The sequence below is a fragment of the Salmo salar genome, chromosome ssa07 (genome assembly GCF_905237065.1).
Source record: "Salmo salar chromosome ssa07, Ssal_v3.1, whole genome shotgun sequence".
NCBI lineage: Eukaryota > Metazoa > Chordata > Actinopteri > Salmoniformes > Salmonidae > Salmo > Salmo salar.
The window spans coordinates 21,568,579-21,594,521 of NC_059448.1; the positions used below are offsets into that span (position 1 = coordinate 21,568,579).

At 43.1% G+C, this 25,943-nt stretch overlaps 1 protein-coding gene across 5 annotated transcripts in view; it reads right to left on the reverse strand.

The window, feature by feature from the left end:
* The window catches only part of dock11 (dedicator of cytokinesis 11), a 113,560-nt gene that overhangs the window by 33,501 nt on the left and 54,116 nt on the right, over nt 1–25,943 (reverse strand). For 3 of the 5 annotated variants that reach the window (XM_014206850.2, XM_014206848.2, XM_014206853.2), the window contains 13 exons: nt 20,666–20,847; nt 18,067–18,177; nt 17,793–17,868; nt 17,097–17,185; nt 16,059–16,079; nt 15,681–15,804; nt 14,994–15,060; nt 10,679–10,726; nt 6,430–6,572; nt 3,642–3,757; nt 3,323–3,460; nt 1,340–1,522; nt 638–751 (listed from right to left, as the gene is read on the reverse strand). In XM_014206850.2, coding sequence (XP_014062325.2) covers nt 638–751; nt 1,340–1,522; nt 3,323–3,460; nt 3,642–3,757; nt 6,430–6,572; nt 10,679–10,726; nt 14,994–15,060; nt 15,681–15,804; nt 16,059–16,079; nt 17,097–17,185; nt 17,793–17,868; nt 18,067–18,177; nt 20,666–20,847 — 1,412 coding nt within the window. The remainder of the gene's footprint in view (nt 1–637; nt 752–1,339; nt 1,523–3,322; nt 3,461–3,641; nt 3,758–6,429; nt 6,573–10,678; nt 10,727–14,993; nt 15,061–15,680; nt 15,805–16,058; nt 16,080–17,096; nt 17,186–17,792; nt 17,869–18,066; nt 18,178–20,665; nt 20,848–25,943) is intronic. The other 2 variants (XM_014206851.2, XM_014206849.2) reach the window with 1 other exon arrangement.

A 25,943-nucleotide genomic window follows, 5' to 3' on the forward strand; every position in this document is an offset into this window, starting at 1 on the left:
CAGACACATATGCATTTCAACATATTACAGACTGCAGCAAGACTTCGATCATGTACACATCTTATGTTGAAATCTCTCTTTCCAAGTCAACAGTAAAGTTAATATCTGACAGAGGAACAACCCAAGAAGATAAACAAATTGCAGTATGACTCATGAAAGAACCAGACAGTGCAGTATATCTGTCTCATTGACACACCTTTGAACCTCATTATGGAGAGTCCCACACTGTTCCTGTGGTTTTGACGCTGCCTACAGCAGGACTGTCTGTACTCTACACTAGGTTAGCTTCATCCCACAGCTGCTTTGTCACTGTTGGAGAACTAGTTGTTGAATGAAGATGGAAGAGGTACAGGGCGAAAAACAGACCCAAGGGGATGAAACCCCCACAGTCCGAAGGAAAACAAACTATATTTGCACACAGGTCTGGTAGTTAGAAAGGGCCTAAAGCAGACCTCTGCTTACATATTATAATATTCTATTGTAGGGTTACCTTAAAGTTTTCGTGACTGTTGTCGCTGTTGTTGACTCAAGACCATGCCTTACGAGATAAAGCCTAGCAATTACATAACCCTGGGAGCTAACTTAAGTCATAACCACCTACAACAAATATACATTCCAAGCTTTTCCTAACTGTTACCTTCATTGCTTTGTCGCTGTTGGCAAAGTTGTTGATGATGGAGAGGGACTCCTGGAAGCGGGAGCTGCCAGTCAGCGCCACGTCTGAGATCAGCTGGCTCACCGCGATGATGATCTGGACCAGGAAATAGGAAGAGTGGAGAGAGGAACAGATGTGAACACAACACCTCCATCAAATGGATGCGTTATGGGATGGAAATTGGAATCAGTGACTAACTTCACCATGGATGATGTAGTTGATATGAGTCCCGTGACACTTTGTGAAAGCATGGAGTAGGTCTCTGACACTTAACCGATTGTTAGTGGAGGTTAGGAAACTAAGCAGGCGGTCTGTATTTAATTCACATTCTTTGGTCAGATTATCAAAGCAATCTAAGTACTGTGATGTCAAATCTGCATTGACTTCAGTTTCCAGCTGTTCTATAGCCTTTCCTACTAACTGTTCATAGTAACTGTTTATGTTTGTGTGAACATTAAATATATTTGTGTGAGGGGAGTTTGTGCATGATTAATAGCTGAAACTGCACAGCGAGGACTAATGACCTTGGGGATAGTGATTAGTTGAAGTGTTTTGATTACATAATCATAACAGTGATGGACTGCTGATGATACAATAACAGAATCAGCATTGCATTGTGCAGTTGACTAAACAATCAATGACAGTTGGCAGTTCCTTGCCGTTCAGGGGGATGTTGTATCTGACCTGTAGGTGAGTGCGTAGGAAGGTCTTCCTCTTGGTGTACTCATAGTTGTTCCTCATCAGCAGGTAGAGTAGAGCGGAGGCCTCAGCCCGCAGCAGACCCATCTTAGACACACAGCACTTCAGAACCTCGTAGCACAGAGCCGCACACAGAGTCACGCGGCCCTTGAACAAAGCCGCTGGGAACTGCCAACAACAAAATACCAACGTTACGAGGCAAGCAGTATTTTGGTAATAATATCAATATTTATATACAGTATACATTGTATGTAGTAATGAAGTACATTAAAACAAACATTTAATAAGCCATAGCAAAAATCCATATTTAATCCATTATCAATGAGAATGCAATTTGAGCACCTGGGGCTATTTTCCATCTATAAATCACCTGATTACTTACAGTGGGGAAAAAAAGTATTTAGTCAGCCACCAATTGTGCAAGTTCTCCCACTTAAAAAGATGAGAGAGGCCTGTAATTTTCATCATAGGTACACGTCAACAATGACAGACAAAATGAGAAAAAAAATCCAGAAAATCACATTCTAGGATTTTTTATGAATTTATTTGCAAATTATGGTGGAAAATAAGTATTTGGTCACCTACAAACAAGCAAGATTTCTGGCTCTCACAGACCTGTAACTTCTTCTTTAAGAGGCTCCTCTGTCCTCCACTCGTTACCTGTATTAATGGCACCTGTTTGAACTTGTTATCAGTATAAAAGACACCTGTCCACAACCTCAAACAGTCACACTCTAAATTCCACTATGGCCAAGACCAAAGAGCTGTCAAAGGACACCAGAAACAAAATTGTAGACCTGCACCAGGCTGGGAAGACTGAATCTGCAATAGGTAAGCAGCTTGGTTTGAAGAAATCAACTGTGGGAGCAATTATTAGGAAATGGAAGACATACAAGACCACTGATAATCTCCCTCGATCTGGGGCTCCACGCAAGATCTCACCCTGTGGGGTCAAAATGATCACAAGAACGGTGAGCAAAAATCCCAGAACCACACGGGGGGACCTAGTGAATGACCTGCAGAGAGCTGGGACCAAAGTAACAAAGCCTACCATCAGTAACACACTACGCCGCCAGGGACTCAAATCCTGCAGTGCCAGACGTGTCCCCCTGCTTAAGCCAGTACATGTCCAGGCCCGTCTGAAGTTTGCTAGAGAGCATTTGGATGATCCAGAAGAGGATTGGGAGAATGTCATATGGTCAGATGAAACCAAAATATAACTTTTTGGTAAAAACTCAACTCGTCGTGTTTGGAGGACAAAGAATGCTGAGTTGCATCAAAAAAACACCATACCTACTGTGAAGCATGGGGGTGGAAACATCATGCTTTGGGGCTGTTTTTCTGCAAAGGGACCAGGACGACTGATCCGTGTAAAGGAAAGAATGAATGGGGCCATGTATCGTGAGATTTTGAGTGAAAACCTCCTTCCAACAGCAAGGGCATTGAAGATGAAACGTGGCTGGGTCTTTCAGCATGACAATGATCCCAAACACACCGCCTGGGCAACGAAGGACTGGCTTCGTAAGAAGCATTTCAAGGTCCTGGAGTGGCCTAGCCAGTCTCCAGATCTCAACCCCATGGAGGGAGTTGAAAGTCTGTGTTGCCCAGCGACAGCCCCAAAACATCACTGCTCTAGAGGAGATCTGCATGGAGGAATGGGCCAAAATACCAGCAACAGTGTGTCATTGCCAACAAAGGGTATATAACAAAGTATTGAGATAAACTTTTGTTATTTACCAAATACTTATTTTCCACCATAATTTGCAAATAAATTCATAAAAAATCCTACAATGTGATTTTCTGGATTTTTTTTCTCATTTTGTCTGTCATTGTTGACGTGTACCTATGATGAAAATTACAGGCCTCTCTCATCTTTTTAAGTGGGACAATTGGTGGCTGACTAAATACTTTTTCCCCCCACTGTATGTGATCTCCCGCCTTTAAAGTTATGAGTCTTTTTGTTCCCACCTTGTTCATGAAAGCCCTGAGGGAGGCGAAGACGTGTTTGAGGGCAGCCTCTGATTGGCCGACTTTCAGAAAGTTCAGATAGATGTCAAAAACCTTCTTCATCAGGGGATTGTGGCCGTCGCTGTCCAGCAGCTGGTTCTGAGGACAATCAATCAGTCAATCAATGGATCCACCAAAAAAATCTAGATAGTTTTCAAATACCAACCAATCATTCACATGATCTGATGCTAACATCATTTGAATTTGAACTAGTCCATAACTAGGGCTTGGAATTGTTTTTGGTCAGGTCATGTGTTCAGTAAAGAGGTCTAGTACTGACCTTGAAGCACTGAGTGAAGTGTGAGAGGACGTCCAGTACACTGAGGCAGGCCTCGGTAGAAATATTACCCTCCAACAGAGCCTGGTGGTGGACCTCTGCCTCCGAGGGACCAGTCCCTGGGACCACACACCAGGAAAGAAGGAGGGGGGAAAAGAGAAAAAAAGAGAGGGGGGGAAAAAGAGAGAGAGAGAGAGAGAGAGAGAGAGAGAGAGAGTCAGAGGACATCTACAGGCCATATACTACAGTGGAATATTGGGATGGCTCAGTATCAAATTGGGACGGTGAATTGTATATCAGAGTAGCACCTAAATAAGAGTGTAAGAGAAGACAGTGGCAAGTGAATATCATGATGATATATAAATGATATTATGTAAACCTATTGCATATGTTTTGGAGGGCTCATAGTCAAGCTATAGCAGCGAGTGAACCACAATCTGGGCTTACAGGAGACGTTGAATATGGTGATTCTCCTTTAAGCCCAGGAAGCAGCCATTCAACTTGCTATACTTACCAATGAATTCTGCTGAGCAACTATCGTCATTACTGCTGTTGCGCTCGGTATGTAGTTCCAAAAAAGGTCTAAATAAAAAGTTACATGCAACCGGATTTTTTTTTTTTTGCAAGTGTCCATGTGCCAACTCCACCTCTTCTGCACCTCCAATAAAATCACTCATTACTGCCACGCACAGGTCATTGATTTGATCACCTACAACACTGTATGAATGTCATATCAATCTGTTGTTTCACCCGCGTTACACAAAATGCAATAATAAATAGATTCAGTAGACAATATAGGGTGTTTTTACAGTGATTGTATATTTATAGATAGGCTTTATTTAGTGTATTTTAATTACATTACTAATATTGCTGGAGGTGCAGAAGAGCTGGATCATGCACACCGGCTAAAAATAAATATTTGTATTATTTCCAGACAGGCATTTTTTCAGCTGCGTGTAACTTTTTATTTAGACCTAATGACGATAGTTGCTTAGCGAAACTCCATTCTTTGGTAAGTACCGAACGTATTTTGACATTATCAAGCTTGAAAAGCTGGTGAATGGCAAGTTTAAAGGAGAATCACCATATTCAATGGCTACTTTGCAAGCCCAGATTATGGTTTAAGCAGTAAGTACAGTATACAGTTGAAGTCGGAAGTTTACATACACCTTAGACAAATACATTTAAACTCAGTTTTTCACAATTCCTGATGTTTAGTCCTAGTAAAAATTACCTGTCTTAGGTCAGTCATGATCACCACTTTATTGTAAGAATGTGAAATGTCAGAATAATAGCAGAGAGAATTACTTATTTCAGCTTTTATTTCTTTCATCACATTCCCAGTGGGTCAGAAGTTTACATACACTCAATTAGTATTTGGTAGCATTGCCTTTAAATTGTTTAACTTGGGTCAAACGTTTCTGGTAGCCTTCCATAAGCTTCCCACAACACATTGGGTGAATTTTGGCCAATTCCTCCTGAGAGAGCTGGTGTAACTGAGTCAGGTTTGTATTGGCCTCCTTGCTCGCACAAGCTTTTTCAGTTCTGCCCACAAATTTTCTATAGGATTGAGGTCAGGGCTTTGTGATGGCCACTCCAATACCTTGACTTTGTTGTCCTTAAGCCATTTCGCCACAACTTTGGAAGTATGCTTGGGATCATTGTCCATTTGGAAGACACATATGCGACCAAGCTTTAACTTCCTGACTGACGTCTTGAGATGTTGCTTCAATATATCCACATAATTTTTCTGCCTCATGATGCCATCTATTTTGTGAAGTGCACCAGTCCCTCCTGCAGCAAAGCACCCCCACAACATGATACTGCCACCCCCGTGCTTCACGGTTGGGATGGTGTTCTTCGGCTTGCAAGCCTCCCCCTTTTTTCTCCAAACATAACGATGGTCATTATGGCCAAACAGTTCTATTTTTGTTTCATCTGTCCAGAGGACATTTCTCCGAAAATTACAATCTTTGTCCCCATGCAAACCGCAGTCTGGCTTTTTTATGGCGGTTTTGGAGCAGTGTCTTCTTCCTTGCTGAGCAGCTTTTCAGGTTATGCCGATATAGGACTTGCTTTACTGTGGATATAGATACTTTTGTACCTGTTTCCTCCAGCATCTTCACAAGGTCCTTTGCTGTTGTTCTGGGATTGATTTGCCCTTTACGCACCAAAGTACGTTCATCACTAGGAGACAGAACGCGTCTCCTTCCTGAGCGGTATGACGGCTGTGTGGTCCCATGGTGTTTATATTTGCATACTTTTGTTTGTACAGATGAACGTGGTACCTTCAGGCGTTTGGAAATTGCTCCCAAGGATGAACCAGACTTGTGGTCTACAATTTCCTTTCTGAGGTCTTAGCTGATTTCTTTTGATTTTCCCATGATGTCAAGCAAAGAGGCACTGAGTTTGAAGGTAGGCCTTGAAATACATCCACAGGTACACCTCCAATTGACTCAAATGATCTCAATTAGCCTATCAGAAGCTTCTAAAGCTATGACATCATTTTCTGGAATTTTCCAAGCTGTTTAAAAGGCACAGTCAACTAAGTGTATGTAAACTTCTGACCCACTGGAATTGTGATACTGTGAATTATAAGTGAAATAATCTGTCTGTAAACAATTGTTGGAAAAATGACTTGTGTCATGCACAAAGTAATTTGTGGAGTGGTTGAAAAAAAAAGTTTTAATGACTCCAACCTAAGTGTATGTAAACTTCCGACTTCAACTGTATGTGCAAACTTACAGTTTGAGAGAGGGAAGTGGGAAGGGATAGCATCATATTTATGTACCTATGTTGAGTGTGAGAGAGGTATCCATGGTGCTGAACTGCTGAAGCCTGCTCTGCATTAGGCCGGCTCTGCAGCGCATCACAGGCATGGTCTGGGACTTCCTGTCTGAAGAGAACAGCTTGGACACCCAGGCATCCTGACTCCTATACACACACACACACACACATTACTATAAGATGGGTGGAGAGAGACAATGACTATGATATAATGTATTGGCAGGGAACACCCAGGTGTCTTGACTAGGGCTGTGGCGGTATGTAAAGAAAATGTAGTCTATTTCAGAAGAACAGAATAGTATACTTTGAGTTGTCCTTATGTTAGGTCCTCATCTGGCTATGCCATATGGCTGTGGGCTACACTAGTTCATTTAGCAGACAAGATTTGCATAGAAGTCCATGGCATTATTTTATAGTATGAAGAATACATTTGAACGAAGCTGAATAAAATTGAAAGGATATTTTCTCCAAACGATCTGAGGGAGTGTGCACATGCGGCTATTTTGTGTTGAGCAGTTAACAAAGAAATAGGTACTCTTCATTTATAGTTATTAATGTAACTTTAGTTATTCTACAAACGTTGGGCTATATGTATTGATTTTTAATAAATGCATAATGCGACTCTAATGATGATTTGAAGTAAGTCGCATGAAAGACATGAGCTCTGCTTTGTTTTTTGCGCAGGCTATACACACTACACAAGTCACTTATTCACAATTTGACAAGCACTTGATAATGCCTCGAATTTCCCGGCAGGATCCCCTTTGTGTAGCCGCAATGCCCCTGGAAAAAATCCATACCTTTTGCGGCCAGTGGCCGTTGTGCCCTGGGGCTGAATATTATAATTAGAATTCCCTTCTCCCTGAGTGCTGCCTGCTCCGAAGTACCTCTCACTCACATGGCTCTCCATCATGTGATCAGGTCTTTCTCACAGGCCACAAGTGAAGACAGACACATCAGGGATGCAACTGCACTCGTCCTTATCCAATTCCGAAGTGCATATTAAAGATATTGGAAGTACTGTCCACATTTACTTTTCGTCAGCCAACAAGATGAGTAAGCCTAACGAACAGCAAAAGCACGAGCAAAAGTTGACCTATTCTATTCTGTGCGCAGTCTGGGACAGTTGTGGGATGCAATAGATCCCAAATTAATACAACCACTAGCATCAAAAAAACTTTTTTACACAATGAGGCTGACGCAACAGATCGAACATTTAGCTTAAAATGTTGATAGCCTAATAGTTTATTTCTTCACATTATAAGTGCAACAATGCGCACACAGCAGGAGGCTATAAGCGCAAACGTTCCATTAGCGGGAAAACACCATTATCAAAAGTGACTGCAAATGCGATTATGCATGTAATGCTTTTATTATAAAGGTGCATTCTTATGGTGAAAATTATCTTCCCCACACTTGAAACTTTACACGCTGCTTATGTATGCCAGTTAGGCTCTACACCAAATCAAATCAAATTGCATTGGTCACATACAGTACACATGGTTAGCAGATGTTATTGCGAGTGTAGCGAAATGCTTGTGCTTCTAGTTCCGACATTACATGTTAGATATTGCTGCACTATCTAACAATACACACAAATCTAAGTAAAAGAATGTAATAAAAACATATAAATATATGGATGAGCAATGTCAGAGCGGCATAGACTAAGATGCAATAGATAGTATAGAATAAATATGAGATGAGTAATGCAAGATATGTAAACATTATTAAAGTGGCATTATTAAAGTGACTAGTGTTCCATTTATTAAAGTGGCCAATGATTTCAAGTCTGTATGTAGGCAGCTGCCTCTTTGTGCTAGACATGACTGTTTAACAGTCTGATGGCCTTGAGATAGAAGCTGTTTTTCAGTCTGTTTTTCATTCCCCAACAACTACCTAATACACACAAATCTAAAGGGGTGAATGAGAATATGTACATATTGAGCGATGGCCGAGCGGCATAGGCACGGTGCAGTAGATGGTATAAAATACATTATATACATGTGATATGAGTAATGTAAGATATGTAAACATTATTAAAATTGCATTATTTAAAGTGGCGTTGTTTAAAGTGACTAGTGATCCATTTATTAAAGTGTCCAGTGATTTGGTTTCAATGTATGCAGCAGCCTCTCTGAGTTAGTGTTTGTTGTTTAGCAGTCTGATGGCCTTGAGATAGAAGCTGTTTCTCAATCTCTCGGTCCCAGCTTTGATGCACCTGTACTGACGCCTTCTGGATGGTTGTTGTCCTTGATGATCTTTTTGGCCTTCCTGTGACATCGGGTGCTGTAGGTGTCCTGGAGGGCAGTTAGTTTGCCCTGATGATGCGTTGTGCAGACCGCACCACCCTCTGGAGAGCCCTGTGGTTGTGGGCGGTGCAGTTGCAGTTGACCAGGCGGTGATACAGCCCGACAGGATGCTCTCAATTGTGCATCTGTAGAAGTCTGTGAGGGTTTTAGGTGACAAGCCAAATTTCTTCAGCCTCCTGAGGTTGAAAAGGTGCTGTTGCGCCTTCTTCACCACACTGTCTGTGTGGGTGGTCCATTTCAGTTTGTCAGTGATGTACGCAGAGGAACTTAAAACTTTCCATCTTCTCCAATGCTGTCCCGTCGATGTGGATAGGGGGGGTGATCCCTCTGCTGTTTCCTGAAGTCCAATGTCATATCCTTTGTTTTGTTGACGTTGAGTGAGAGGTTATTTTCCTGACACCACACTCATCTCCTCCCTGTAGGCAGTCTCGTCGTTGTTGTTAATCAAGCCTACTACTGTTGTGTCGTCTGCAAACTTGATGATTGATTTGGAGAGAGTAAAGTGGATTAATGTGCTTAATTAATGTGCTTAACTTATTTGTTATTTGTCCACTTAAGCTGTGATACAAACCTTGTATCACAGCTTAAGTGACTATGATTAGAAAAAGTTGGGAGAGAAAAAAAAAGGCATTGCTTCTTGCCTTAAGCTGGGCATCATTCACAAGTGATAATATATCATTCACAAGTTATAGGCTAATATTGTCACCCATCGACTATTCTTGATTTAACCTTGTCTTTACATATACTAATAATTGTTTTGATTTAGAATGGACCATTATCATGCACCTGTCTCGAAACAGGGGAAACCAAACAAAAATTAGTGCAATTATCAAGTGATTACGGTCACGGCAAAAGCCCTAGTCTTGACTCCCACAAACAGACGTACAAACAGAGACACAACAATACACTCCTCTGAACTTAAACAACTACGGAGTTAACTACTCATGTAATGGACTAGCAGGAAACCTAAACCAGATAAACCAGACTCAGAAACACACGTACACCTAAAGTGTAGATGCATTAACAATCATTTATTAGGCAAAAAAGGATAACGGTGGCCAAATGCCAGAGGGGTTGAATCATACAGAGGAGTTACTATGTGTGTGACGTAAGGTTGTAACCTGTATGAAGAGTGTGTGCCAAGACCGGAAAAGTAGTTTTCATGAACCTATTGGAACTCACAGGCTCCGGTATTTGAGAAATATTACTGACTGAATATTTCCACGACAGCTGCTGCCCCATACACATAGACTTGAAGTCACCGCAAAAACATCTGCTAAACATGTGTATGTGACATAACATTTGATTTGATTTACAGAAATGTTGCGCAACATGGGCTCTTGGGCTCTCATGAAGTGTTTTGCATTGACGTCAGAATGATTAGAGGGAAAATATAGTGCGGAGTACCAGGCAGTTAGCAGGTTTGGTAGGCTACTAATGACCAGCAGCAGCATCAGAGCTTGGAGAAGACTCAATTTGACTGGCTTAACGACTCGTGACCGCCAGTGTGGCGGCAATACGGTCACTGCAACAGCCCTAGTCTTGAGTCCCACAAACAGACGTACAAACAGAGACACAACAATACACTCCTCTGAACTTAAACAACTAGGGAGTTAACTACTCATGTAATGGACTAGCAGGAAACCCAAACCAGATAAACCAGACTCACTCGTACGCCTAAAGATAAGTGTAGATGCATTAACAATCATTTATTAGCAATAACAAACAAAAAAAGAAAAACAACCTTTGACAACCAAGCCTAAAGATGTGTGGGGGACAATAATTATAATACAATCTATTGGACTAGCGAGGAACCTTAGGTTGGACATCCAAGCATTCTTACTCCTACAAATACACACAGAGACACACGTACCACGTACCTGTTTAGGACAAACTTAGTAGCCCTACCTTTTAGTGCTGCACGTAATCCAAACATCATCCTACCTGCCAATGTTTCTCTTTCCAACGTAACGGAACTGCACCAGGCATGTCCTGAAAGAGATTTACGAGGTCCGGATTAATAACGGTTAAGCTCATAGATGTTATTTGCGAATAATAGCCTTGTACATCACACAGTTGATTAAGTGGTATGCAAATAGGACAACAACATCAATCACTTGATAATTGATTGTTATACAGTGGCAAGAAAAAGTATGTGAACCCTTTGGAATTACCTGGACTTCTGCATAAATTGGTCATAACATTTGATCTGATCTTCATCTAGGTCACAACAATAGACAAACACAGTCTGCTTAAACTAATAACACACAAACAATTATATGTTTTCATGTCTTTATTGAACACACCATGTAAACATTCACAGTGCAGGGTGGGAAAAGTATGTGAACCCTTGGATTTAATAACTGGTTTACCCTCCTTTGGCAGCAATAACCTCAACCAAACGTTTTCTGTAGTTGCGGATCAGACCTGCACAACGGTCAGGAGGAATTTTTGACCATTCCTCTTTACAAAACTGTTTCAGTTCAGCATTATTCTTGGGATGTCTGGTGTGAACTGCTCTCTTGCCATAACATCTCAATCGGGTTGAGGTCAGGACTGACTTGGCCACTCCAGAAGGTGCATTTTCTTCTGTTGAAGCCATTCTGTCGTTGATTTACTTCTGTGTTTTAGGTCGTTGTCCTGTTGCATCACCAAAGTTCTGTTGAGCTTCAATTGGCGGACAGATAGCCTAACGTTCCCCTGCAAAATGTCTTGATAAACTTGGGAATACATTTTTTTGTCGATGATAGCAAGCTGTCCAGGCCCTGAGGTAGCAAAGCAGCCACAAACCATGATGCTCCCTCCACCATAATTTACAGTTGGGATGAGGTTTGATGTTGGTGTGCTGTGCCTTTTTTTCTCCACACATAGTGTTGTGTGTTCCTTCCAAACAACTCAACTGCAGTTTCATCTGTCCACAGAATATTTTGCCAGTAGCGCTGGGGAACATCCAGGTGCACTTTTTAAAACTTCAGACTTGCAGCAATGTTTTTTTTTGGACAGCAGTGGCTTCTTCCGTGGTGTCCTCCCATGAACACAATTATTGTTTAGTGTTTTACGTATCGTAGACTCGTCAACAGAGATGTTAGCATGTTCCAGAGATTTATGTAAGTCTTTAGCTGACACTCTAGGATTCTTCTTAACCTCAGAGCATTCTGCACTGTGCTCTTGCAGTCATCTTTGCAGGACAGCCACTCCTAGGGAAAGTAGCAACAGCGCTGAACTTTCTCCATTTATAGACGATTTGTCTTACCGTGGACTGATGAATGTTAAGGCTTTTAGAGATACTTTTGTAACTCTTTCCAGCTTCATGCAAGTCAACAATTCTTAATCTTAGGTCTTCTGAGATCTCTTTCATTTGACGCATGGTTACAATCAGGCAATGCTTCTTGTGAATAAAAAACTAACATTTTGTGAGAGTTTTTTTATCGGGCAAGGCAGCTCTAACCAACATCTCCAATCTCATCTCATTGATTGGACTCCAGGTTAGCTGACTCCTGACTCCAATTAGCTTTTGGAGAAGTCATTAGATCAAATTTGATGAATAATTTATGCAGAAATCCAGTTAATTCCGAAGGGTTCACATACAGTGCCTTGCAAAAGTATTCATCCCCTTGGCGGTTTTCCTATTTTGTTGCATTACAACCTGTAATTAAAATGGATTTTTAATTTGGATTTCATGTAATGGACATACACAAAATAGTCAAAATTGGTGAAGTGAAATGGAAAAAGTTGTTTAAAAAAATTATTAAAACATGTAAAACAGAAAAGTGGTGCGTGTATATGTGTTCACCCCCTTTGCTATGAAGCCCCTAAATAAGATCTGGTGCAACCAATTACCTTCAGAAGTCACATAATTAGTTAAATAAAGTCCACCTGTGTGAAATCTAAGTTTCACATGATCTCAGTATATATACTGTTCTGAAAGGCTCAAGCAAGCGGCACAATGAAGACCAAGGAGCTCTCCAAACAGGTCAGGGACAAAGTTGTGTATAAGTACAGATCAGGGTTGGGTTACAAATAAATATCTGAAACTTTGAACATCCCACGGAGCACCATTAAATCCATTATACATTTTTTTTTAAAGAATATGGCACCACAAACCTGCCAAGAGAGGGCCGCCCACCAAAACTCACAGACCAGGCAAGGAGGGCATTAATCAGAGAGGCAACAAAGAGACCAAAGATAACCCTGAAAGAGCTGCAAAGCTCCACAGCGGAGATTGGAGTATCTGTCCATATGACCACTTTAAGCCATTCACTTCACAGATCTGGGCTTTATGTAAGAGTGGCCAGAAAAAAAGCCATTGCTTAAAGAAAAAAATAAGCAAACATGTTTGGTGTTCACCAAAAGGCATGTGGGAGACTCCCCAAACATATGGAAGAAGGTACTCTGGTCAGATGAGACTAAAATTGAGCTTTTTGGCCATCAAGGAAAATGCTATGTCTGGCACAAACCCAACACCTCTCATCACCCATCACACCATCCCCATAGTGAAGCATGCTGGTGGCAGCATCATGCTGTGGGGATGTTTTTCCATCGGCAGGGACTGGGAAACTGGTCAGAATTGAAGGAATGACAGATGGCGCTGAATACAGGGAAATTCTTGAGGGAAACCTGTTTCAGTCTTCCAGAGATTTGAGACTGGGACGGAGGTTGATCTTCCAATGACCCTAAGCACACTGCTAAAGCAACACTTAAGTGGTTTAAGGGGAAACATTTAAATGTCTTGTAATGGCCTAGTCAAAGCCCAGACCTCAATCTAATTGAGAATCTGTGGTATGACTTAAAGATTGCTATACACCAGCGGAACCCATCCAACTTGAAGGATCTGGAGCAGTCTTGCCTTGAAGAATGGGTAAAAATCCCAGTGGCTAGATGTGTTAAGCTTATAGAGACATACCCCAAGAGACTTGAAGCTGTAATTGCTGCAAAGTGTCTCTACAAAGTATTGACTTTGTGGGGGTGAATATTCATTTTTTTTGGTCTTATTTCTTGTTTGTTTCACAATAAAACATATTTTGCATCTTCAAAGTGGTAGGCATGTTGTGTAAATAAAATGATACAAACCCCCCCAAAAAATTTTAAGGCAACAAAATAGGAAAATGCCAAGGCGGGTGAATACTTTCGCAAGAAAATTTACTTTTTCTTGCCACTGTAGGTTACAGTAGCCAGATGAAAGGGTAAGGGAGTAAAACCGCTTCAGTATGTGTCAACAACACAACAGAGCATTATGGAAAGTCAGGGTGGAGTTCAAATGAAGGCCAAATACTCCCAAGACTGCAATTCCAAATCAAATTCGATTGGTTGCATACACATATTTAGAAGACATAATTGCGGGTGTAGTGAAATATTTGTGTTCCATCGAATCCACCTAGGAATATTTTACATAGTGGCTGTGTTTAAAAATGATTGCCTGTGCACGCACGCACACACACACACACACACACACACACACACACACACACACACACACACACCCTTATTCTGACATAAACAACTAGTTTAAGGGCTAGAGCTCAGGGTTTGTCCTGGGCAGGGTGTATGATCAGGAAAACTTCCTGACTCTAATCCTGCATCCACACAAGAGAATATAACCTATTATATTCTAATCCTGCATCCACACAAGAGAATATAACCTATTATATTCTAATCCTGCATCCACAAAAGAGAATATAACCTATTATATTCTAATCCTGCATCCACACAAGAGAATATAACCTATTATATTCTAATCCTGCATCCACACAAGAGAATATAACCTATTATATTCTAATCCTGCACCCACACAAGCTAATATAACCTATTATATTCTAATCCTGCATCCACACAAGAGAATATAACCTATTATATTCTAATCCTGCATCCACAAAAGAGAATATAACCTATTATATTCTAATCCTGCATTCACATGAGAATATAACCTATTATATTCTAATCCTGCATCCACACAAGAGAATATAACCTATTATATTCTAATCCTGCATCCACAAAAGAGAATATAACCTATTATATTCTAATCCTGCATCCACAAAAGAGAATATAACCTATTATATTCTAATCCTGCATTCACATGAGAATATAACCTATTATATTCTAATCCTGCATTCACATGAGAATATAACCTATTATATTCTAATCCTGCATCCACACAAGAGAATATAACCTATTATATTCTAGTCCTGCATCCACACAGATGTTCTCTGGATTCACTCCAGTAGACTAACTAGAACCTATTCTATTGTGATCTTGTACTCACTCCAGTAGACTGAGGAAGTTGATGATGTCCTGAGGGTTGACCTTGTTCCAGTAGGCCAGCAGGGTGTCTAGAGACAGAGACACAACAGGAGAGTGACAGACACTGAGACAGCTTCTGTAGCAGGCCAACAGGCAGAAACACCCAGAAGATTACACAATGTCCAGGTCTGCGTCCCAAATGACACCATATTGCCTTTGTAGTGCACTACTTTTGAACAGGCCCTGGCCAAAAGTAGTGCACTAAGTAGCACATCGGTGTCTGCTAAAACCGCACAACAGTAAAAAATTCCACGGATGAGGCCAATGAAAATATTTGCCTAAATATGATCCCCAATCAGAGACAACAAAAAACAGCTGCCTCTGATTGGGAACCATACCAGGCCAACAAAGAAATAGACAACCTAGATTACCCACCCTAGTCACACCCCGACCTAACCAACATAGAGAATAAAAGGCTCTCTATGGTCAGGGCGTGACAGTGTCAGGGTTGGGGCCAATTTCATTTAAATTCCAGCCAATTCAGGAAGTACACTGACATTCCAATTCCAGTTCTCTTCAATGCTTTTTAATGAGTAAAATTTAGAATTGGAATTTGGTTTACTTTCTGAAATGACTGGAATTGAAATCAAATTGACCCCAACCCTGGTATGTGTTCTAAATGGATGTAATATTGTGTTGCTGTACTGACCGTCTGAGACGGTCCTGACGATGTGAAGGAAACACAGAAGCAGTCCTTTGATCTCATAGTGGCCCAGTCTGCCTATGGGAGGGAGAGTAGTACTGCTGCTCATAGTGGAGCCCCGCCGGTGGAGCTGGAGGACAATACACCATAGAGGAAGAAAACATGGTATCAGAAACAGTCGCAGGGAGGGACACGACAGAGTAAGAAAACATGGACGTATAGTCCCTCCCCTCCGTTAAATAAAATCCTAACTATAAACTTTCAACTAAAAACTTACATATGTTATATTTTTGAAGACCAAATCTAAATGACCAAACATCAATATCTGACGGGGAACAAAACTTATATGATATCAGGCTCTCCTTGTCTGTCTGTCTGTCTCACCTCAGAGCCCCTTCTGTGGAGCTGTGGGGAGAAACACCACAGAGGAAGAAAACACAGTGGCATTTATTCATACCACCAAAAAGAAAGACAATTATTTGAAGCAGTGGCACTTAGTCCTACTATATGACAGGGGTTCAAACCTTTTTGTCCCGTGACCTAATTTTGATATCAAAGCAATTTCGTGACCCCCACTGTGTAAAAAAAAAGGTGATATAATCAACAGCCAATGTTAACTTCTTTATTTGGGGCTATGACAGTGTATTACACATCAGTCTGACAGCTTTCATTGACAATGTTCTTTTTCCCCCGGTCTGATTTGTGGCCTGGTCCTGTCCACTCTATTCTAATGAGTCCTGTGGCGGCTTGTGAGCATTGTACGTGTTCCCGAGACTCTTAGCTTTCAGGATTGGGGTCATAACAGCTTATACTGTAGCTCAGAGTTTTTCCATGGTCAACAATTTCCCGTGTGAACCAAGAATGGTCCACCACCCAAAGGACATTCAACCAACTTGACACAACTGTGGGAAGCATTGGAGTCTACATGGGCCAGCATCCCTGTGGAACACTTTCACACCTTGTAGAGTCCATGCCCCGACAAATTGAGTCTGTACTGAGGGCAAAACAGGGGGTGCAACTCAATATTAGGAAGGTGTTCCTAATGTTTGGTATACTCAGTGTATATCGCTACAATAAATAATAAAGGCTTGCAAGTGTTGGAGAAATGACCCAAACGAAAAACAACAAATAAGATCTTTTATCAGTTCATATCATGGTTATTTTTTTATGGAACAGGATGTAGACCGTCATATTCAATTTGACTGTTCCGCTACGATGTGCTCTACTGAACTTTACTCATGGCGTCCCCTATGGTTCTGTCCCAAATCACACCCTATTCCCTACATAGTACACTACTTTTGACCAGAGCCCTATGTGCCCTGGTCAAAAGTAGTGCACTATATATAGGGAATATGGTGCCATATTCTCTTTTTTTATTTTTATTTGTATTGGCCCATCCACCACTCTAACTCTGTCTCTTACCTCAGAGCTATCTGGAGTGCTGGGGTCCATAAACAGAGATCCTCTGGAGTCCTCCCTCCTCACCAAGTGGCCGTTCTGAGCTACTGGGCCTGGGGAGTACAGAGACACATGTTCACATAGCTTCTCAGATGTATTTGGGGGAGGGGGTAGGTAACAGTAGTTTAGGTAGCCAAGAGGTTAAAGATGTGGATCAGTAAAGGATTCAGAAAGGTTGCTGGTTCAAGTCCCAGGCCAGGAAATACAGAAGAATGACCACCATTACTGTTGTGGCCTTGAGCATGGCACTTAACCCCCAAAGACATCTATCTAGAGGCGCTAACCCGCGGTTGACACCATGCCTCTCAGTGTGTGTGTGTTGCACAGGTGGCGTCTGAATTGGGGAGGACGGGATGGATGGAATGGTATCAAACACATGGGAACCATGTGTTTAATATCCTTTGGTTTACTTACTCCATTCCACACGTTCTGCCCTCACCAGCCTCCTGTGGTGTGTGGGTTTGGGAAAATGGCAGACGGAGAATTTCCGTTCTAACCAAATGGACAATAAAACACCTATTTTACCGCCAGTTCCCAAACATCAAAGCAACATTTTGATGGGATATTACAATTCTAACGTCCCTTATTTATCTTTATGAATAATTTCCTGCTCCTACTGTTGGCAGTGGTTAACACATTGATGACAGACGTCACACTAACCGTGGTCTTTATCGATGGCCGTGCTGGTCCTGCGGCTGTCCATCAAGCCGGTTGATCTCAAGTCATCTCTGGAGCCCTGGAAGAGCACAGGACAATCACAAGGGTAGGGGTCCATTCTATTTCAATTCAGTCAAATCAGGAAATAATTCCAATTCATAATTTTCATCCAAACTCGAAAACGCCAATATATGACTGATTTACTCCTGGTTTACTCTATCTGGTCGATAGAGTAAACCAGGACCTCCGGGGGGTAGAAGGTAGGTGGGGGACTCACGGTGAAGCCCAGGCCAGGGCTGGAGGTGTGATGCTGGGCAGACAGCTGTTTGAGGTTCTGGTAGAGCAGCTCCAGCAGTGGCAGGTACAGTAGACAGATTCGGGCCTGATTCTGACATGGGGGGGGGGTAACAAGTTAATGTATTTTTCCAACAATCTTTATTGTTGTTTCATTTGCATACACAGTGTGTTGCTAGCACGCCAACGGGATCTGTGTGGTCTATGGAACAGTGAACCATAACAAACAGTACAACACTACTGTGTGAGACTGTGCCAACCAAAACAACTATTATCTACTGTATCATTAGAGAAGGGCTATTCGAAAGCTGGCCTTTCTATCAATACAATGCTCCGCTGCAGCGACAATTTGGATCTACAGTGTGGATTTGCATAACCGATTTCTTCTTATCTTGGGTCTGTGGAAACTAGTCTAGTTATTCATTTACTATCCTCTATTTTCCAAAACAGCAACAGCGACTCGGACTGTTTCCCCTGCTGCTGTATGAACACGGTTCATTTCCCTTTATAAACCTATATTAAAAAGTACAGATGTAGGATCTTAATTTGATCACCCGGTTGCAGGAGAACTTTGCTGCAATCCAGGAAATGTTTAACTTGTCGTGTATTTGAGGTTTAAAAAGGCTTCGGAATTTTTCCCCTCTCTCTCCCCCTCACCTTTCTGCTTTACTATTAAATATTAATTTAGAAACAGCCTATAGCCTTTTATTGTTTTATAGGGTGATGTTTCTTTACCTATAATGAGCTCTCCCTCTCTCACTCTCTCTTTCTGTCACTCACTCACTCTCTCTTTCTGTCACTCACTCATTCACTCACTCACTCCACTCTTTCTGTCACTCACTCATTCACTCACTCACTCACTCACTCTTTCTGTCACTCACTCATTCACTCACTCACTCACTCACTCACTCACTCACTCACTCACTCTTTCTGTCACTCACTCTTTCTGTCACTCACTCACTCACTCACTCACTCACTCACTCTTTCTGTCACTCACTCACTCACTCTTTCTGTCACTCACTCACTCACTCTTTCTGTCACTCACTCACTCACTCACTCTTTCTGTCACTCACTCACTCACTCTTTCTGTCACTCACTCACTCTTTCTGTCACTCACTCACTCTTTCTGTCACTCACTCACTCTTTCTGTCACTCACTCACTCACTCTTTCTGTCACTCACTCACTCACTCTTTCTGTCACTCACTCACTCTTTCTGTCACTCACTCATTCACTCACTCACTCACTCTTTCTGTCACTCACTCACTCACTCACTCTTTCTGTCACTCACTCTTTCTGTCACTCACTCTTTCTGTCACTCACTCTCTGTCACTCACTCTTTCTGTCACTCACTCACTCTTTCTGTCACTCACTCACTGTTTCTGTCACTCACTCACTGTTTCTGTCACTCACTCACTCGCTCTCTCTTTCTGTCACTCACTCACTCTCTCACTCCCTCTTTCTGTCACTCACTCTCTCACTCACTCACTCACTCTCACTCTCTCTTTCTGTCACTCATTCACTCACTCTCTCACTCTCTCTTTCTGTCACTCACTCACTCACTCACTCTCTCTCTTTCTGTCACTCACTCACTCACTCTGTCACTCACTCTTTCTGTCACTCACTCTTTCTGTCACTCACTCACTCTTTCTGTCACTCACTCACTCTTTCTGTCACTCACTCACTCTTTCTGTCACTCACTCACTCTTTCTGTCACTCACTCACTCACTCACTCACTCACTCGCTCTCTCTTTCTGTCACTCACTCACTCTCTCACTCCCTCTTTCTGTCACTCACTCACTCTCTCACTCACTCACTCTCTCTTTCTGTCACTCATTCACTCACTCACTCTCTCACTCTCTCTTTCTGTCACTCATTCACTCACTCACTCTCTCTTTCTGTCACTCACTCACTCTCTCACTCTCTCTTTCTGTCACTCACTCACTCACTCTCTCACTCTCTCTTTCTGTCACTCACTCACTCTCTCTTTCTGTCACTCACTCACTCACTCTCTCTTTCTGTCACTCTGTCACTCACTCTCTTTCTGTCACTCACTCTCTGTCACTCACTCACTGTTTCTCTCATGTTGTACTGGTGTAGCAGTCTGTCTGTCTCCCCCCTCCTCATGTTGTACTGGTGTAGCAGTCAGTCTGTCTCCCCCCTCCTCACGTTGTACTGGTGTAGCAGTCTGTCTGTCTCCCCCCTCCTCATGTTGTACTGGTGTAGCAGTCTGTCTGTCTCCCCCCTCCTCATGTTGTACTGGTGTAGCGGTCTGTCTGTCTCCCCCCTCCTCATGTTGTACTGGTGTAGCAGTCTGTCTGTCTCCCCCCTCCTCACGTTGTACTGGTGTAGCAGTCTGTCTGTCTCCCCCCTCCTTATGTTGTACTGGTGTAGCAGTCTGTCTGTCTCCCCCCTCCTCACGTTGTACTGGTGTAGCAGTCTGTCTGTCTCCCCCCTCCTCATGTTGTACTGGTGTAGCAGTCTGTCTGTCTCTCCTCCCTATATTCTATTGGTGTAGCAGTCAGTCTGTCTCTCCTCCTCATATTGTATTGGTGTAGTGGTCTGTCTGTCCCCTCCTCCTCACCTTGTACTGGGTGTAACGGTCGTCCATGGCGTGTTTGATGAGCAGGTTCTTCAGGACGGCCACAGCCAGCTGTCTGACCTCTGGTGACCCCTGCAGGGCCTCGGCCACCTCCCTCAGCAGCAGACCAACCAGGAAGTGGTTCTTACAGTAATCCTCCGTCAGCGCAGACTCCAGGCTCTGATCTGGGGTCATAGGTCAACATGGTTAGGTCATGCCCTAAATCACACCCTACCCTATTCACTGGCCAAAAGCAGTGCACTATATAGGGAATAGGGTGCTCCGGTGAAAAGAAGGGCACTACAAAGGGAACACATACGGGTATTAGCAGCAGGTGCAGACTACCCCGCTGTAATATAAAGGGGTGCATCTTTGACTTCAATCTGACTGGTAGCATTCAAGTGACATGGAAGATATCCTGTTGTTTCACTCATGGAACGATGTGTCTGACAAATTCCAGGGAAGAATGCGACAACATCACATGTTGAACACAATGACTCAGCATCCTTTTTCTCCAATGCAAAACACTACCACCTCTAATGAGGGAAATGAGAGAAACACCACCATCTCCAATGAGGGAAATCAGAGAAACACCAACCACGTCTAATGAGGGAAATGAGAGAAACACCAACCACGTCTCCAATGAGGGAAATGAGAGAAACACCAACCACCTCTAATGAGGGAAATGAGAGAAACACCACCACCTCTAATGAGGGAAATGAGAGAAACACCACCACCTCCAATGAGGGAAATGAGAGAAACACCACCACCTCTAATGAGGGAAATGAGAGAAACACCACCACCTCCAATGAGGGAAATGAGACAAACACCACCACCTCCAATGAGGGAAATGAGACAAACACCACCACCTCCAATGAGGGAAATGAGAGAAACACCACCACCTCTAATGAGGGAAATGAGACAAACACCACCACCTCCAATGAGGGAAATGAGAGAAACACCACCACCTCCAATGAGGGAAATGAGAGAAACACCACCACCTCCAATGAGGGAAATGAGAGAAACACCACCACCTCCAATGAGGGAAATGAGAGAAACACCACCACCTCCAATGAGGGAAATGAGCGAAACACCACCACCTCCAATGAGGGAAATGAGAGAAACACCACCACCTCCAATGAGGGAAATGAGAGAAACACCACCACCTCCAATGAGGGAAATGAGAGAAACACCACCACCTCTAATGAGGGAAATGAGACAAACACCAACCACATCTAATGAGGGAAATCAGAGAAACACTACCACCTCCAATGAGGGAAATGAGAGAAACACCAACCACCTCCAATGAGGGAAATGAGAGAAACACCACCACCTCTAATGAGGGAAATGAGACAAACACCACCACCTCTAATGAGGGAAATCAGAGAAACACCACCACCTCCAATGAGGGAAATGAGAGAAACACCAACCACCTCCAATGAGGGAAATGAGAGAAACACCACCACCTCTAATGAGGGAAAGACAAACACCACCACTTCTAATGAGGGAAATGAGAGAAACACCACCACCTCCAATGAGGGAAATGAGAGAAACACCCTGACCTCTAATGAGGGAAATGAGAGAAACACCACCACCTCTAATGAGGGAAATGAGAGAAACACCACCACGTCTAATGAGGAAAATGAGAGAAACACCACCACCTCCAATGAGGGAAATGAGCGAAACACCACCACCTCCAATGAGGGAAATGAGCGAAACACCACCACCTCCAATGAGGGAAATGAGAGAAACACCACCACCTCCAATGAGGGAAATGAGAGAAACACCACCACCTCCAATGAGGGAAATGAGAGAAACACCACCACCTCTAATGAGGGAAATGAGAGAAACACCACCACCTCCAATGAGGGAAATGAGCGAAACACCACCACCTCCAATGAGGGAAATGAGAGAAACACCACCACCTCCAATGAGGGAAATGAGAGAAACACCACCACCTCTAATGAGGGAAATGAGCGAAACACCACCACCTCCAATGAGGGAAATCAGAGAAACACCACCACCTCCAATGAGGGAAATGAGCGAAACACCACCACCTCTAATGAGGGAAATGAGACAAACACCACCACCTCCAATGAGGGAAATGAGAGAAACACCACCACCTCCAATGAGGGAAATGAGCGAAACACCACCACCTCTAATGAGGGAAATCAGAGAAAAACCTGTGAGAGCATGAACCCCAAAGAAATAAACCACGAGGCAGAACAGCTTCAAAGCATCTTGGCATAGATTCTACAATTGCCTGGAACTCTATTGGAGGGATGCGACACCATTCTTCCATGAGAAATTCCATCATTTGGTGCTTTGTTGATGGTGCTGGAAAACGCTCCAGAATCTCCCATAAGTGTTCAATTGGGTTGAGATCTGGTGACTGAGACGGCCATGGCATATGGTTTACATCGTTTTCATACTCATCAAACCATTCAGTGACCACTCGTACCTTGTGGATGGGGGCATTGTCATCCTATGGGGGCATAGCCATGGTAGCCAAAATAATGGCCTGCCCGGCATTTTATACATGACCCTGAGCCAGCAGCGGTTCTAGACCATTTCAACTGGGGGGGCCAAGCTGGGGCCAGTTATACTGTTAGAGGGGCCAGTTACATTAGACGTTATTGTTGTTCTTCACTGCATTAGCAGGCAAAAGACCATGTTCATAATCATCATCGTTGCCACTGTCTAATAACGGATGTAAAAAAAGAACGATAGCAAAAATGTGTTATGTAAAAATGATTTCATACTCCACATTTAGGGGGGCGACAAGGTGTTCCAAAATTGTTGTCACAGGGGCACTGCCCCCCCCCCCCAAAGAATCGCTAGTCCCCTGAGCATGATGGGATGTTAATTGCTTGATAAACTCAGGAACCACACCTGTGTGGAAGCACCCGCTTTCAATATACTTTGCATTCCTCATTTACTTAAGTGCTTCCATTATTTTGGTAGTTACCTGTGTATATCAAATGTAAAAATGTATATACCACGTTTAGAGATGTAGGCTTTATGTGTAGGTTTAGGCCAAAGACATCTCTCCACTACAGTAAAATATAAGGTGTGAGTGTTATTGATTAAATATTGTGTTTAAGAACGTTGTTTAAATAATCCCACACAAGTTGTTTTCTGATTTCCCCTCAGGTTCTCTCTGAGCTGTTAATGCTGCTTTACTACTGTCAGACAGGACTAACAAGACTAACAAGAGATTTGGAATGATAGACAGAGAGAGAGAGAGACAGACAGAGAGAGAGAGAGAGAGAGAAGAGAGGAGAAGGCAGAGAGAGTGAGAGAAGTGAAGGCAGAGAGAGAGAGAGAGAGAGGAGCGAGAGGAGAGAGAGAGGAGAAGGCAGAGAGAGAGAGAGAGAGAGGAGAAGGCAGAGAGAGTGAGAGAAGTGAAGGCAGAGAGAGAGAGAGAGAGAGAGAGAGGAGAAGGTAGAGAGAGAAGTCAGAATGAGAGAGAAGTGAAAGCAGAGAGAGTGAGAGAAAGAAAGAGAGAGAAATAAAGAGAGAGAAGGCATAGAGAGAGAGAGAGAGAGAGAGGAGAATGCAGAGAGAGAGAAAGAGAGAGAGAGGAAAAGTCAGAGAGAGAAGGTAGAGAGAGAGAAGTGAAGGCAGAGAGAGAGAGAGAGAAGGCAGAGAGAGAAGTGAAGGCAGAGACAGAGAGAGAGAGAGAGAGAGAGAGAGAGAGAGAGGAGAAGGCAGAGAGAGAGAAAGCAGAGAGAGAGAAGTGAAAGCAGAGAGAGTGAGAGAAAGAAAGAGAGTGGGAGAAAGAAAGAGAGAGAGTGGAGAAGGCAGAGAGAAAAGGCAGAGAGAGAGAAAGAGGGAGAGAGAGAGGAAAAGGCAGAGAGAGAAAGAAAGAGAAAGAGTGGAGAAGTCAGAGAGAAAAGGCAGAGAGAGAGAAAGAAAAAGAGGGAGAGGAAAAGGCAGAGAGAGAAGGCAGAGCGAGAGAGAAGTGAATGCAGAGAGAGAGTGAGAGAAAGAAAGAGAGTGAGAGAGAGGAGAAGGCAGAGAGAGAAGGCAGAGAGGGAGAAGTGAAGGCAGAGAGAGAGAGAGAGAAGTGAAAGCAGAGAGAGTGAGAGAAAGAAAGAGAGTGAGAGAAAGAAAGAGAGAGTGAGAATGGAGAAGGCAGAGAGAGAGAGAGAGAGAGAGAGAGAGAGAGAGAGAGGAAAAGTCAGAGAGAGAAGGTAGAGAGAGAGAAGTGAAGGCAGAGAGAGAGAGAGGAGAAGGCAGAGAGAGAAGTGAAGGCAGAGACAGAGAGAGAGAGAGAGAGAGAGAGAGAGAGAGAGAGAGAGAGAGAGAGGGAGAAGGCAGAGAGAGAGAAAGCAGAGAGAGAGAAGTGAAAGCAGACAGAGTGAGAGAAAGAAAGAGAGTGAGAGAAAGAAAGAGAGAGAGTGGAGAAGGCAGAGAGAAAAGGCAGAGAGAGAGAAAGAGGGAGAGAGAGAGGAAAAGGCAGAGAGAGAAAGAAAGAGAAAGAGTGGAGAAGTCAGAGAGAAAAGGCAGAGAGAGAGAAAGAAAGAGAGGGAGAGGAAAAGGCAGAGAGAGAAGGCAGAGCGAGAGAGAAGTGAATGCAGAGAGAGAGTGAGAGAAAGAAAGAGAGTGAGAGAGAGGAGAAGGCAGAGAGAGAAGGCAGAGAGGGAGAAGTGAAGGCAGAGAGAGAGAGAGAAGTGAAAGCAGAGAGAGTGAGAGAAAGAAAGAGAGTGAGAGAAAGAAAGAGAGAGTGAGAATGGAGAAGGCAGAGAGAGAGAGAGAGAGAGGAGAAGAGAGAGAGAGAGAAAGCAGAGAGAGAGAAAGCAGAGAGAGTGAGAGAAAGAAAGAGAGAGAGTGGAGAAGGCAGAGAGAAAAGGCAGAGAGAGAGAAAGAGAGAGGGAGAGAGAGAGGAAAAGGCAGAGAGAGAAAGAAAGAGAGGGAGAGGAAAAGGCAGAGAGAGAAGGCAGAGCGAGAGAGAAGTGAATGCAGAGAGAGAGTGAGAGAAAGAGAGAGAGGAGAAGGCAGAGAGAGAAGGCAGAGAGGGAGAAGTGAAGGCAGAGAGAGAGAGAGAAGTGAAAGCAGAGAGAGTGAGAGAAAGAAAGAGAGTGAGAGAAAGAAAGAGAGTGAGAATGGAGAAGGCAGAGAGAGAGAGAGAGAGAGAGAGAGAGAGAGAGAGAGAGAAGGCAGAGAGAGAGAGAAGTGAAGGCAGAGAGTGAGAGAAAGAGAGAGGGAAGGCGAGAGAGAAGGCAGAGAGAGAGAGAGTGAAGGCAGAGAGTGAGAGAAAGAGAAAGAGAGAGAGAGA